This window comes from Condylura cristata, unplaced genomic scaffold, assembly GCF_000260355.1.
Source record: "Condylura cristata isolate star-nosed mole 26May11 unplaced genomic scaffold, ConCri1.0 scaffold00020, whole genome shotgun sequence".
Classification (NCBI taxonomy): domain Eukaryota; kingdom Metazoa; phylum Chordata; class Mammalia; order Eulipotyphla; family Talpidae; genus Condylura; species Condylura cristata.
The window spans coordinates 16,144,260-16,157,511 of NW_004567121.1; the positions used below are offsets into that span (position 1 = coordinate 16,144,260).

Genomic DNA, 13,252 nt, shown 5'->3' on the forward strand with positions numbered 1-13,252 from the left:
ATACTAACAGAACACTGATCAAAGTAGGAATGAAACTTCAGATAATAATAAAATGTTCTACAGTAGGAAGTCATGTGCTTTTCTTTATGTAATAAGCAAGACATAATAGAACCAAAGGCAACAGAGTGAGGTCACTTTTCACATCTGCTTGATGGTATTATAAGGGGACAGTTACTAAACCTTTCTAAGCTCGCATGTATTAAAGGGAATATCATATCTCTCTGTGCAATTCAATCACAAAATGTATATAAAGCAGCTTGCATGTGTCCTGGATTATGGTAGTAATCAATAATATTAATTCTCTTAGCCTATGTAAGGTAAGGATTGTGTTGTCTTCCATACCCCACATAATTCACAGTATGGTGCTTAGCATAAGATATATGGCTGTTACATGAATTGCAAGAGTAATTTTAAAGCTTTGCCAGTGTACTACACCATTGGTGTAATCATTTTGGAATGACTGCTGATGAAAAATTGTCATAGTAGCTATGTACAAAATTGCTTAGAGGATAAAGAACAGCTTTACAGAACTCTTGCAATGTTCTACGGTAGGACCACGAAATATAATATGAGAATATAATGAAAACATTTGTTACTTTTTCAATGATTATTTGGAGTTAAATTAAAGTGGGAAGACAGAAGCTAGATTCTGTCTACAGTATGATTTGTATTGTTATATGTGATACATTTAATACAGTCTTTAATATTGCAGGAGGGTAGAATTATAACCAGTTTTTGCTTTATACTTTTCTGTATTTTATGAACAAACATTTCCTTATCCTCAGAAAAATTTTCTTGCAAAAGGGGAAAAAGTGAATTAGACTAAGATTGACCCTTAATAGCTAATACACCTTGAAGATGCAATTAATTTGTGAGGATTACTACTTAAGAGACTGTAAAATGTTATCTACTGTAAGAGAAGTATAAATAGTTTTGAGAGTTCAGGAGTGGAACTTACTCTCAGTGGAGGACATTAGCAATGGCATTAGGCGCTGGGGCTGTGGAAGGGGTCGCACTGTCACCTTCAGGAGCTGAGAAGAGCATTAAAGACTAGGGTGAAGAAGTAGGGAAATCTTAAGTGATAGTTTTTTCTTTCTCTTCTCACACTATTGATGTAATAGATTTACCCTTAGTTATGTTCAGATACTTTAAAAGATATAAATTTTTATCATTATGCTGCATATTGGAGTCCCACAACTTCTCTTGTAGGTGGAGTGCACCCTTTGATCAGAATCTTCCTACTTCATCCAGTCTCCAACCCCTTCCAACTACCAGCTTACTCTGTTTCTATGAGTTCCACTTTTTTTATATTTCAACTCAGGTTATATAGAACTGTCTTTCTATGACTTACTGCACTTGGCATGAGACTTCAAATTCCATCCAGTAAACTTCACAGAAAGTCCTTTCTGGTGCTTATAGCACCTCTTCTTTATCCATTCACTGTAGGTGGACACTTAAGATTGTTTCCATGTCCTAACTTTGTCTAACCCTAGCTATGTGAATGCTATAGTGAGTATGGAGTGTAAATAATCTATTTGAGCTCTTAATTTCACTTGCTGTGTATATATATCTAGCAGTAAAATTGGGCTGGGTCATAGAGTACTTATATTTTTAATTTTTTGAAAAACCTCCATACTGTTTTCTGCAACAACTATACCAATTTACATTCCACTAACATGGTGCAAGACTTCCCTTTTATCCATATCCTCACCAGCACGTACCTCTCTTTGATAACCAATCTAAAAGGTATAAGGTGATGGCTTATGGTTTTGATGACTGGCATATTTTCACTATTTGCTTGCCATTTGACTTATTTGGGTAAATGTCAGTTCAGTTCCTTACCTATTTTTTAATTATATCATTTATTTTTTGCTATTGAGTTATATGAGGTTGTTAAACATTTTGGACATTAAGCACTTACATATATGGTATACAAAATACCTTTTCCACTGCATAGGTTGTCTTCTCCTTTGCTGTATTGAAGGTTTTAATTTTGATTTTGTTTCCTTTGCTGTATTGAAGGTTTTTAGTTTTGATTATTGTTTATTTTTCCTTGTGTTGATTTGCTTTGGTGTTATATCCAAAAATCATTGCCAATATCAAAGTCAAGGAACTTTTCCAGTGTTCCCATATTATAGGAGTTGTGTAGGTCAGGTCTTAAACTGACGTTTTTAATCCATCTCAAAGTTAGTTTTTGTGAGTGAAAAGAAATAATGGGGTACAGTTTATTTTGCATCTGATTATCCAATTTTCCCAGCAGCTTTTATTGAAGAGACTATCTTTCCCCCACAGAGTATTCTTGGTTCCTTTGTCAGACATTAGTTAACTGTTTATGTGTTTATTTCCAGGCTCTTGATTCCTATGCTTTGATCTCTTACCTGTTTTTCTACCAGTGACATACTCTTCCTTATTATAGTTTTGAAATCAGGAATTACGGTGCCCTCAAAAGATTGTTCTTCGTTCTCGAGAATGCTTTGACTGGGGGGTCTTTGTGGCTCCTTTTGAATTTTAGGATTGTTTTTCCTGTATTTGTGGGAAATACCTTGGAATTATAATAGAAATTTCTTTGAATCATATGTAGTTTTGGGTAATATGGGCATTTTAACAGTGTTAATTTATTTGAGCCCTAAATACATTTATTTGTCTTCCTTAGTTTCTTTCATCCACGTCTTCAGGGTCACTATACAGGTCTTTCTCACCTCCTTGCCTAAATTTACACCTAGATATTACTTTTGATACTACTGGGGATGGAATTGTTCTATTTTTTTTTAATTATATTTCATTGTCAAAATATAGAAGTATAGCAATAAGCTTTTATGTATTGATTTTATATTCAGCAATTTTACCAAATTCCTTGGTTAGTTCTAACAAGACATTCTTCCTTTCTGATTTTTACATAGTTCTTTCATACTGGACTATAGGATTTGTAAGAAATATTTTCTAAGGGTAAATAGTTCCCAGAGCTTAGAAACCTTCAATATAAAAATAAATAACTAAGTTGGGCCCTTCCTGGTGGCACAGTGGCTTAAAGCACAGCACTAAAAAGCTAAAGCCACTTCAGCGTGAGTTCAGTCCCCACCTCAGAGGGGATCACATGGAGCAGCAGACCTCTCCTGAACCACCCACTGCTCCCCTCAGCAGTGTACTTTGTTGATCTGCCTGTTCTCCCTACTCTGTCTCTAGTGAATCCTCTCACCACACCTGTACCTCTAGCTTGTACCCAGTTCTGTATGCATAAATAAATAAATCTTTTCTTAAAAAAAAAAAAGGTAAGTTGAAGTTAGTTCTGAAGATAGTGAATGCTAAGCAATGTTTATTTTTTCTTTTTCTTTTTTTTTTTTTAAAGATTTATTTATTTATTCATACAGAACTGGGGTACAGGCTGGAGATGCGGAGGGTGAGAGGATTCACCAGAGACAGAGTGGGGAGCAGAGCAGGCAGATCGACGAAGTACACTGCTGAGGGGAGCAGCGGGTGGGTCAGGAGAGGTCTGCCGCGCCATGTGGTCACCTCCGGGGCAGGTGGGGATCGAACTCATGTGGCTTAAGCTTCTTAGCGCTGTGCTTTAACCCGCTGCGCCACCAGGGAGGGCCCTATTTTTCTTTCTTTTAAAGATTTATTTATTGGGGCCCTCCCTGGTGGCGCAGCTAGTTAAAGCACAGCACTAAGAAGCTAAAGCCACTTCATCATGAGTTCAATCCCCTGCCATGGAGGTGATCCACATGGTGTGGCAGACCTCTCCTGACCTGCCCGCTGCTGTCCTCAATAGTGTACTTCATCAGTCAGCCTGTTCTGCTCCCCACTCTGTCTCTGGTGAATCCTCTCACTGCCCCGGCACCTCTGGCCTGTACCCTAGTTCTGTATGCATAGATAAATTGAAAAACTATTTTAAAAATATTTATTTATTAATGCATACAAGAACTGAGATGGAGGCCAGAGGAGGGGGGAGTGAGAGGATTCATTAGTTACAGAGTAGGGAGCATAACAGGCAGATCTACTGAAATACACTGCTGAGGGGAGCAGCAGGTAAGACTGGAAAGGTCTGCTGTGCCTTGTGGGCTAGCTCCCTGCAGGGGATCCAACTCATGCTGCAGTAGGGATGGGTGGGTTCATAATGCTGAGACTTAATCCCTTACTCCATCAGGGAAGCCCTGAGCAATATTTAAAGGAAATTTATAGTAACAGAGGATATACAGTAGATTAAAAGGGGTTTGAGGCAGTGAGATTAATAAGGATCTACATTAAGATAGAGGTTGTGGGGATTTTTAAGGTACTTTACTGTCATCTTAAATGATATTAAATTATTGAAGGATAGTGTCCTTAGTTAGGCAGACAGTTGGATGAGTTACTAGAGGCATGAGATAAACAGAGCTCTGACTTTGATCCAATACAGCATTTCCCATCATGAACTCTTAACTTTGCAAGGGGAACCCCTTTCCTTTCCTATCTCCTTCCCTACCTTTCTTTGACAAGTAATTATTGATCACATCTTATAATTTAGTTTGAGAGGGGAAAAGTGAACTCTAAAGTGCAGTAATTTCAGTATGAGAAGCTGCTGGAAAGAACCTATTTTATACTACATCTTTCTGAATTAGTGATGTTTGGGTGTGAGAACTGAAGGATGAATTGAAATGAAAAGTGGCCATCAAAGCAGCTCTCCATGCTTTGGTCATAAGACTTTGTCAGTTAATACTAGTAAGAGTGTATCTAGACTGCCTGGGACATTATTAAATACTGAAAGATGTTAGTTTTGTTCCGTATAACATTTGCTATGTAGAAGTCATCCTTTGTATCCCTTGGCAGCCTCCTCTCATGCAGGTTAACTATCCCTAGTTCCTCCAGTGTGTTTCTGCCCTCTTCTACAATGAAATGCACCACTAGGAAAATGCTCAAAAGTTATTTTTACAATGTTTAATGATAATAGGTAAATTCATTTTGTTAATAATATTCGGTGTCTTACCAGTGATGGTGATCCACCTGGTATACAGATTTAGGTAAAACTTAACTTGTGTTGTCAGAGATAAAGACACACTGTTAATCCATTACTTGTCTAATCATCTTTGTGGTTATTTTCCTTTTACTCAGTGCCCATTTCATTCATATATAATTGTAATGAATTGAATCTTATAACTTGTTTTATACCCCTACATCACTGTTCTGCATTTCCCTGCATGTAACTCTTCTAAGTATTATTTTAATGACCAAATTAGTTCATTTGAGGAAAAATTCATTATTTTAAATAATTGTCATATAACTCACATATACCTACAGATACATTTGATTATCAGATTATATTCCTAGGATCGTTTCTCAGAATTGAGTCAAGTATCATTACCATTTTAAGGTCTTAAGACATAAAGATGGAAATTTTCTCATGTCTTACTAGGTGACAATTCTTTTATGAGTCATAGAAGTAGACATTTGGATTAATGTCTGGGCTTTCTGAGTTTTCCTAGAAATTATGGTAAAATGATACGGTATTTCTTTGCAAACAAACAAAAAAGAATAATTTCACTCTTCTAGTCGAATATCTTTTAAGGTACTTAAAAGTCATCTCCCAGGAAGTAAGTATTTCAAATCATTTAAATCAATTAACATTTTTTGGATAATGTATTCTGTTTTTTAAGACCAGGTATGAAGCCTGCAGAGGGATGGTACATGTAAATAGGAAAATTTAAATAATGTTACAAAACATTGAGTAGCCATTTGAAAGGGTTCTAGAAAGAAATTTGCCATTAAGTTTTATTCTTTTTGAGTATTTCAGTTAAGATACTGCTAGATTCATAGGGTACAAACCAATAAGAATCAGAGTTTGCCTTCAATTTAACTATTTTCTTACTTTAACCCCTTTCACTGAAGTTCAAAACCAAATTATAAACTAAACATAACTAATATTGGTAACATTTTTCGTATCTCTGATTTTCATCTGAGCCTCATGAATAACTCGAGAGTAATCAGAGAAAAGAAACTTCAGTTCAAAAGGGTAGTCATGGAATTTGAATTGAGTCCTGATTTCCCAATTTAGTTTTCCCTGCGCCACTCCATGATCTTTTTTCAATTTCTTTTAATTGAGATATACTTGACATAAAACACTGAGTAACATTAAGGTATGCCTTTGGTACATTTCTATTTTGGATTATGACCTCTTCAATATCAATACCTCTTCAAAACCAACTTAATCTTTCTCCAGAGTTATTCTTTCTTGACTCATCCTTTGCTTATCTGCTATTTTCTTCTCATCACACTGTAGCTAGAGTAAAATTGTTATAACCTGGGGAGAGGATGGGGAGGTTGTATTTATGATTTTGGATTTAGGACCAAAAGTTTGAATATTTGCTACCCTTCCCTTGGTTCTTTATTAGATCAATTCAAGGTTTTGTCCTTGAATTTGCCTCCCTTAATAAGTCAAGGTGAATATTTATATACAGAGTGGATTTTAGAAGTTGCTTTTTTTTTTCCCACTGACTGTCTGAATTTTAAGAAATGTCAGTTCTAAAGCAAATTCATACACCATCTGATGACTTAGTTTAAACTCTGTAAACACCTGGTTAAATGGATCATATTTTGTTTATGAAATTAGACTGAGGCTGACTTTCTCAGCCATATATTTCTCCTTGTTAGACACGATCTTTAAATCTATCTTTGTAGACTTTAGAGCAAAGGGCAAATGTTGAAAGGTTTAATAAGCACCCTCATAGCCCTTTACTTCCTCTACTTTCCTAGCTGTAGAGATAAGTAGTTGGGTTCTTGCTCTTTGTCTCCTCCCCTGTGCCCTTGGTTTTCCTCCTGACCTGACTAAAGATCGTGCAGCTTGGGCCCGTCTTTGCTTGTTTTCTGGTTCTGGAAATAATGGCATGAACATAAAAACTGGTAAAAATTTGTCTTTGAGTCCAACATGTGATTTTCCTTGATACAGAGTTTGAAGTAGGAAAGTATTTCTTTTAACTTTAAAGGTAATAATTACTTGATATCTATTCTGAATGAAAATTATTTTGATTACATTTTTTTCTTATATAACTGAAGTTAGTATTAAATTACAGTTATACAGTGTTTTGGAACACAGTAACCCAAGTTACACTCAGGCAAACTCATACCCCCAATTTGATGAATTAGTTTACTTATTATCTCTTATCACCTGGTTTGGATTGTGTTGAATTTGTAATAGTTACAATGATTTTTTTATTGTGATAATTACTTTCTTGCTGTCCATTAAGTAGAATATATGTCTTAAAACCAGAAAAGGCTAAAGATGACTTCAATGTTTTAGTTAAGCATTAGTTGGTTTTTATGTTTTGACATCCCAAATAGAATTCTGTTCTTCTCAGTGCTCAGTGCTTTTATTACATTTTCTATTTTTGCTTTCAACTTGCAGTGTTTGAAATTCAATAAAATATTAAGAGATAAGACAGAAAAGTAACAGACGCCCAGGAGATTTAGTTAATCTGACCTAGATGTTCTTTTGGTGATTGAGATTTTTATATAAAAAACTGTGCAAACAGTTCTCAATTTCAAAATGAAGCAGAAGCATCTGTTGTTTAATAAGTCAGATGTCCTTCCAGTAACAGGCAGATTAAGCAGCTACAAAAAGGAGCAGTTTTCCTTAAAAGTTGTACTATTCAGATCATTGCCCTTTGAAGCAATAATATTGAACATTCTAAATGAATGTAACCATTGCATTTTGCCATGTTCTAAAGAATATTTAATATTTTTTAATTTTTTTACATTCTTTATTTTGTGCATTTTTTCATCTCAGTTGTAATCCCTATGGGCTTCCCACCACCAATTCACCCATGTGCCATCACCACAGCCCAGTGCATTCGTCCCACCCCAGTACAGTATTTAGTATTTTTTTCAAGGGCTGGTTGTATACATTGGTATTTATTTCATTTTCAAAATAATGCTTGTGAAACAATACAGAAAGTAAGAAAAAAATTTAGTAGAAATTTTATGCAGATATTAGTGATATTTAGAATGTTTCAACAATTTACTCAACATTTTTTCTTGTACCCCCAAAATGGGAACACTTGTACAGTTATAATGTAAGCACTTAAACAACTTCTCTGTATTAATTTTCCCATCATTCTTTTAATGCACTGAGATGTTTCTGCTTCAGTTCTTAATTTTACACTGTACAGTATAATTTTAAGAAATAAAAGCATAAGGAGAACTTCTAAATAAGAGATCAGATTTGAGGAGTTACCTGGTTTAATCAACAGCTGACTAGAGAAAGCAGTAAAGGTAACTGACTCCTTTAGATTGGAGCAGCCGGGGTTAATGAGTATATAGTTTTCTAAGCATAATGCTGTGACTAAAATGTAGTATTTAATGGTGATGATGAAAAATACTGTAGAGTGATAAATCTTGGAATTATGTATGAACTGGTTTATCTTTTATTCCAGTATCCAGAAAGTATAATGCCTTTGAAGCCAGTTATTGATTAAACCATACCATTTTCTAATGGAGGATATAATATATATTACTGAAATAACTAAGACTGAACTAATTGTAACTACTTAGCTTGTACTAAGTACTTCAGTCTTTAAACTTTCAGTTTTAGGTACTAAGCAAGCATTTATGATAGAATACTTTTGTTACTCAGTGTTACAAAGCCTATTTCCTTTAAAACCATTGGTATGTTGTAACTTAGTAGTTCTATGTAACATTAATACTTTTTGCTTCCTGAATCTATTGAGAGGGTGTCTGTATTTTATTTGATCTATTTGGGCACTGACTTAGTAATAGTTGCAAGGGTTCTTTTTGAACTAAAGGAAAGCTTAACCATTTTAATTAAAGATTTGTGGACTGAACATTGACCTGCAAGTAACATTTGAAATAGTCTGAATCTTCTAGACACATGTCAAATATAGCTTTCAATTTATGTTCTGTTCTAATCCTAATTAAAAGATCTTTGATAATTGTGAGACTAAGCTACAAGTTTCTTTTAGTTTGTTTGGGGAAGAGGCAGCAAGTTAATTAGTGGGAAAGCAATAAGGGGAGGGCAAACTGACATTTTGTTGAAACCTTATTTTGTATGTTGTATGATTATTTACAGACTCCAGGAATTAGAGCTCGTCCTACAAGACTTCAGTGGTTTTGTGATCGATGTATTTCACATAATCAGGTTTGTGTTTCAGGCACCTAAAAATTTGAGTAGAAAGCTCATCCGATGAACATTTGGGGGTTTGGGGAGGTGGGTTTTTATTAGTGGAAGCTGGGTTGTCTTGGTTGTTTTTCATGTAAGAAATAGTTTACAAAAAAAAAAGAAAGAAAGAAATAGTTTACTTCTGGTTCTGAAGTGCACTATAAATTCTAACTTGGACCCTGAGCATTTTAACTTGCTTTTTCATACTTGCTGATTGGAGCAGGCTGACTTTATTTCCTAGGCAATTTAAACTTGCTTCGGTCCTTTAAGATCAGAGTTGCCTGCTGGGAACCCAGTAGAATTTCTACTTTGCCTTCCCTCCAGTGTCGAATATCTGTTTACATGACACCAAGTAAAGAATCTAGGGGGAAAGGAGTATAACGTGCGTGAAAGAGTGTTTTAAATTAATAAAGGGCATACTTGCTGACTTCTCATCTCGTCCTGCTCTCCAATACCTTAGTCTCCCAAATATACCCTCCTCAAGTTTCTTTCAACTAGATAATTGTTCACGTCTTCTTGACTCCTAAGAGTTCATTTCTTCAGTTTAAAAACTGACTTTTTAATTGTGCTAAAATATATAACAAAATTTTTCATTTTAACCATTTTTATAATTTTACAGCCACTATGCATTTCGTTGTCATTGAGTACATTTGTATTTCTGTGCCCAGCTTTTAATTTCTGAAGTGAATTAAATCTGTCCTTTGGGTAAAGCTAATTTAAAGGATTATTCACAAAAATGTGTTAACTATAAAATCCTTTACACAATCCATATCATCTGTCAATCTTATTTTTAAGGTTGAAACTCTAGAGAAATTAGTGGAGCTGACACAGAAGCTGTTTGAATGTGACAGAGACCAGCTATACTACAGTCTACTAAAACTATATAGTAAGTAATTTGACTCTTCACATACTTTTTTATTTAAGATTTATTTATTTGTGCATAGAGAACTGGGGTATAGACCAGAGGTGCAGGAACAGTGAGAGGATTCACCAGAGACAGAGTGGGGAGCAGAACAGGCAGATCAAGGAAGTACATTACTGAGAGGAGCAGCAGGCAGTCAGGAGAGGTCTGCCACGCCATGTGGTCACCTCTCGGGTGGGGACTGAAATCATGCTGAAGTGGCTTTAGCTTCTTAGTGCTGTGCTTTAACCCATGCGCCACCAGGGAGGGCCCCCACATATTTTTATTTTAAGACATTTTTTCTGTTGAAGGCAGTGGCAGGAAAGGAAGCTTCAAGGGTGTCAGTTGAAGAGTCTTTGATAGTGACCAAGGCCAGGTTGAACTTTTATCACAAAAAATTCTATTTGCAAGATCCTATACAATCTTCATAATTTCTGATATTGGTAACACATTAATGAGAAGGTAAAGAAAATCTTCAGAGCTGCAACATTTAGTAGAACTTTTTTGAGGAAAAACTGTTTTTCTTAAATCCTTTGGTAGATTTATCAGTGGGTTCTATAAATAGGAAATCATCAAAGCATTCATGTGTATAGATCTTTTTCCAGGAAAGAAAAAGCATAGTTATATACAATCTCATTTATAAATATACTTACTTAAATAAGTTCTTTTAAAAATGTGGTCTAAGATAATAGAGGTTTGCCTCAACATACAACATACAACATTTTTCTATATTTTATCACCTACATACCTACTAGTATACCTGATTGGTATACTAAAATTTACTAATTTCATCTCTGATTCCTAGATAAGTGAATAGATTTTATTTTTTCCATACTATACAACAACTCTGCACTATTCATCTTTGTGCCTTAGTCTTTGTCCACAACCTTAATTGTTTCCTTAGGTTGAATTTGTATTTAGAGTGAAAAGATACTGATTTTTCTAAAACTTTTTATCTTTATTATCAAACAGTGCTCTGATATTTTTATACCAATGTATATACATTTGGGAACATTACAGTTTCTTTTAGGGTATTTGGGTAACAAGGTTGATTCATTGGCTTTTTGTTATCACTGGTAGCTTTTTCTCATATCTAGGTGACATAACTAAATAAGATTTGGCTGCAAAAATTTATAATTTAGTTGCTGGTTGATAGTATAATTCTTAATACTTTAACTTGAATAATAAATCCTGGCACATAATGTAAATGCCGGTATCTAAATGCCTGTATTAAATACATAGAATTAAAGACTTGTTTGGGGCACTTTAACCTGTATTTGAGTGCTAACACTGTCTCTCCCACTTTTTTATCCTCTCTTTTGATGAACTATTTCATGCTTTGGATCCTTTGTCATTTAACACACCCCATTAATTTTTGATAGCTACTTGTTTTCAGGTAAAACATAATAATCCTGGATTATGTAGAATAATTCCTTACCTACTGGTAATGCCCTTAATTTAGAAGAGGTTGATACTTTAGACCATAATTAGGTGACTGACAAATGGGAAATATGGAGCTTGCCACATCTAGTCAGTAAATAACTAAAAACTGATCAACTCCATAATTAAAATACCAAAATAGGAATCTTAACCTCGTACTTTAATACCATAGAGATTAATTATGTAAAGCACCAACTGTTGCTGCACACTGGTTATACAGCCATAAACTATAGCCCCACTACTATGTCTGTTTTTGTAGAAATCACTCATGGTGCCCCAGATCTATTATCTTATAGCTTAAGAGTTCCTGAAGATCATTTAGTACATTAACCCTTTAAAGAAGTAACTGTGAGTTCTAGGAAATGATAGTGTTAGAGAGGCAAAATGTTTACTATCTGGTCATAGTCCAATTTTGGCTGTTTGATTCTTCAAATAACAAATACAATTGGTGTTGCCTCAGACAGAATTTTAAGCCCTCAGAGACAGCCTGAAAGAAATGCATGGCCTTTTTGTTCCTTTGTGAGACTTGAAATACCACTGTAGCTTTTGGTACAGTGATTATTCGTTTGATTGACTCGATCTTTTTGTGATCCAGTTACATTTCCAAGAAAATCTCTCCGTTCCAAGAGAAACTATATAAACATGCTATATACACTAATTATCATCTGTATTTTGAAATATTTTCTTTTTATCACATGCCAATCCATTTTATCAGATGTATCTCTATAACATCTCTTGCCCTCCCGACACAGAAGCCTTCATATACTGTGTGCCTCTTTTTTTGTTGTTTTTTAAAGATTTATTTATTTGTGCATACAGAACTGGGGTACAGGCCAGAGGCTCAGGGGCGGCGAGAGGCTTCACCAGAGACAGAGTGGGGAGCAGAACAGGCAGATCGACGAAGTACACTGCTGAGGGGAGCAGCGGGCAGGTCAGGAGGTCTGCCCCGCCATGTGGTCACCTCTGGGGCAGGTGGGAATCGAACTCATGCGGAAGCGGCTTTAGATTCTCAGTGCTGTGCTTTAACCCGCTGCGCCACCAGGGAGGGCCCCTGTGTGCCTCTTTTTAAAAGAAGAAAATTACCTTCTCAGGATTCTTTTCAGTGTCAAGGCACAGATTTATAAATCACCTGCCCACCTTCTCTTTAATATTTGGAATAGTTATGTTCACTTAAAAATTAAAAATTAATTTCTTTAAAAAGTATCTCAAGATTGCTCTTCCCAGCTTTTGGAAACCTTCCCTACATTCCATACACCATAGTACCCTTTTAGCACTGAACACAGTGCTCCAGCCCCTTCTACAGAATTAAAGCTTTTTGGACTTGGGTTTTTGTTTTTAATTTATTTAATTAAATAAGTTTTTTTCACATTGGCATACTTAAAGTTACTCTTGAGTTCTGCATTACATGGGAATATTTTAATGCAGGAAAAATAATGAGACTTTTATTTTGAATTTTGATTGTAAATTTAATCAGTTTTTTTATTGCTTAGACTAATTTTTACTCAGATATGTATGTAAGCACTCTTATTTAAAGTCAGTTTGTACTCTGGTGGCCCCCATTTATTGTGTTCTCTGTGAAGGCTGAGGCTTTAAATTACATGCCCCTGGAAATTTTCCTACCTGTTGTTTACCCTTTTCTTGCAGGTTTCTGATGGAGTGTAAATGTGTTTAATTTTTGTTCTTTGAATACGACTAAGTAGTCATTAGTTATATGAAAAAACTTAGCTTTTCAATTTTGGGAGGAAAATCTGATCAATTTTAATATTTTG

The 13,252-nt window shown here is 35.1% G+C and overlaps 1 protein-coding gene across 1 annotated transcript in view; it reads left to right on the forward strand.

Moving 5' to 3' along the window:
- The window catches only part of LRPPRC (leucine-rich pentatricopeptide repeat containing), an 88,093-nt gene that overhangs the window by 49,924 nt on the left and 24,917 nt on the right, over positions 1–13,252 (forward strand). The window contains exons 26-27 of the mRNA XM_012727343.1: positions 9,053–9,121; positions 9,938–10,028. Coding sequence (XP_012582797.1) covers positions 9,053–9,121; positions 9,938–10,028 — 160 coding nt within the window. The remainder of the gene's footprint in view (positions 1–9,052; positions 9,122–9,937; positions 10,029–13,252) is intronic.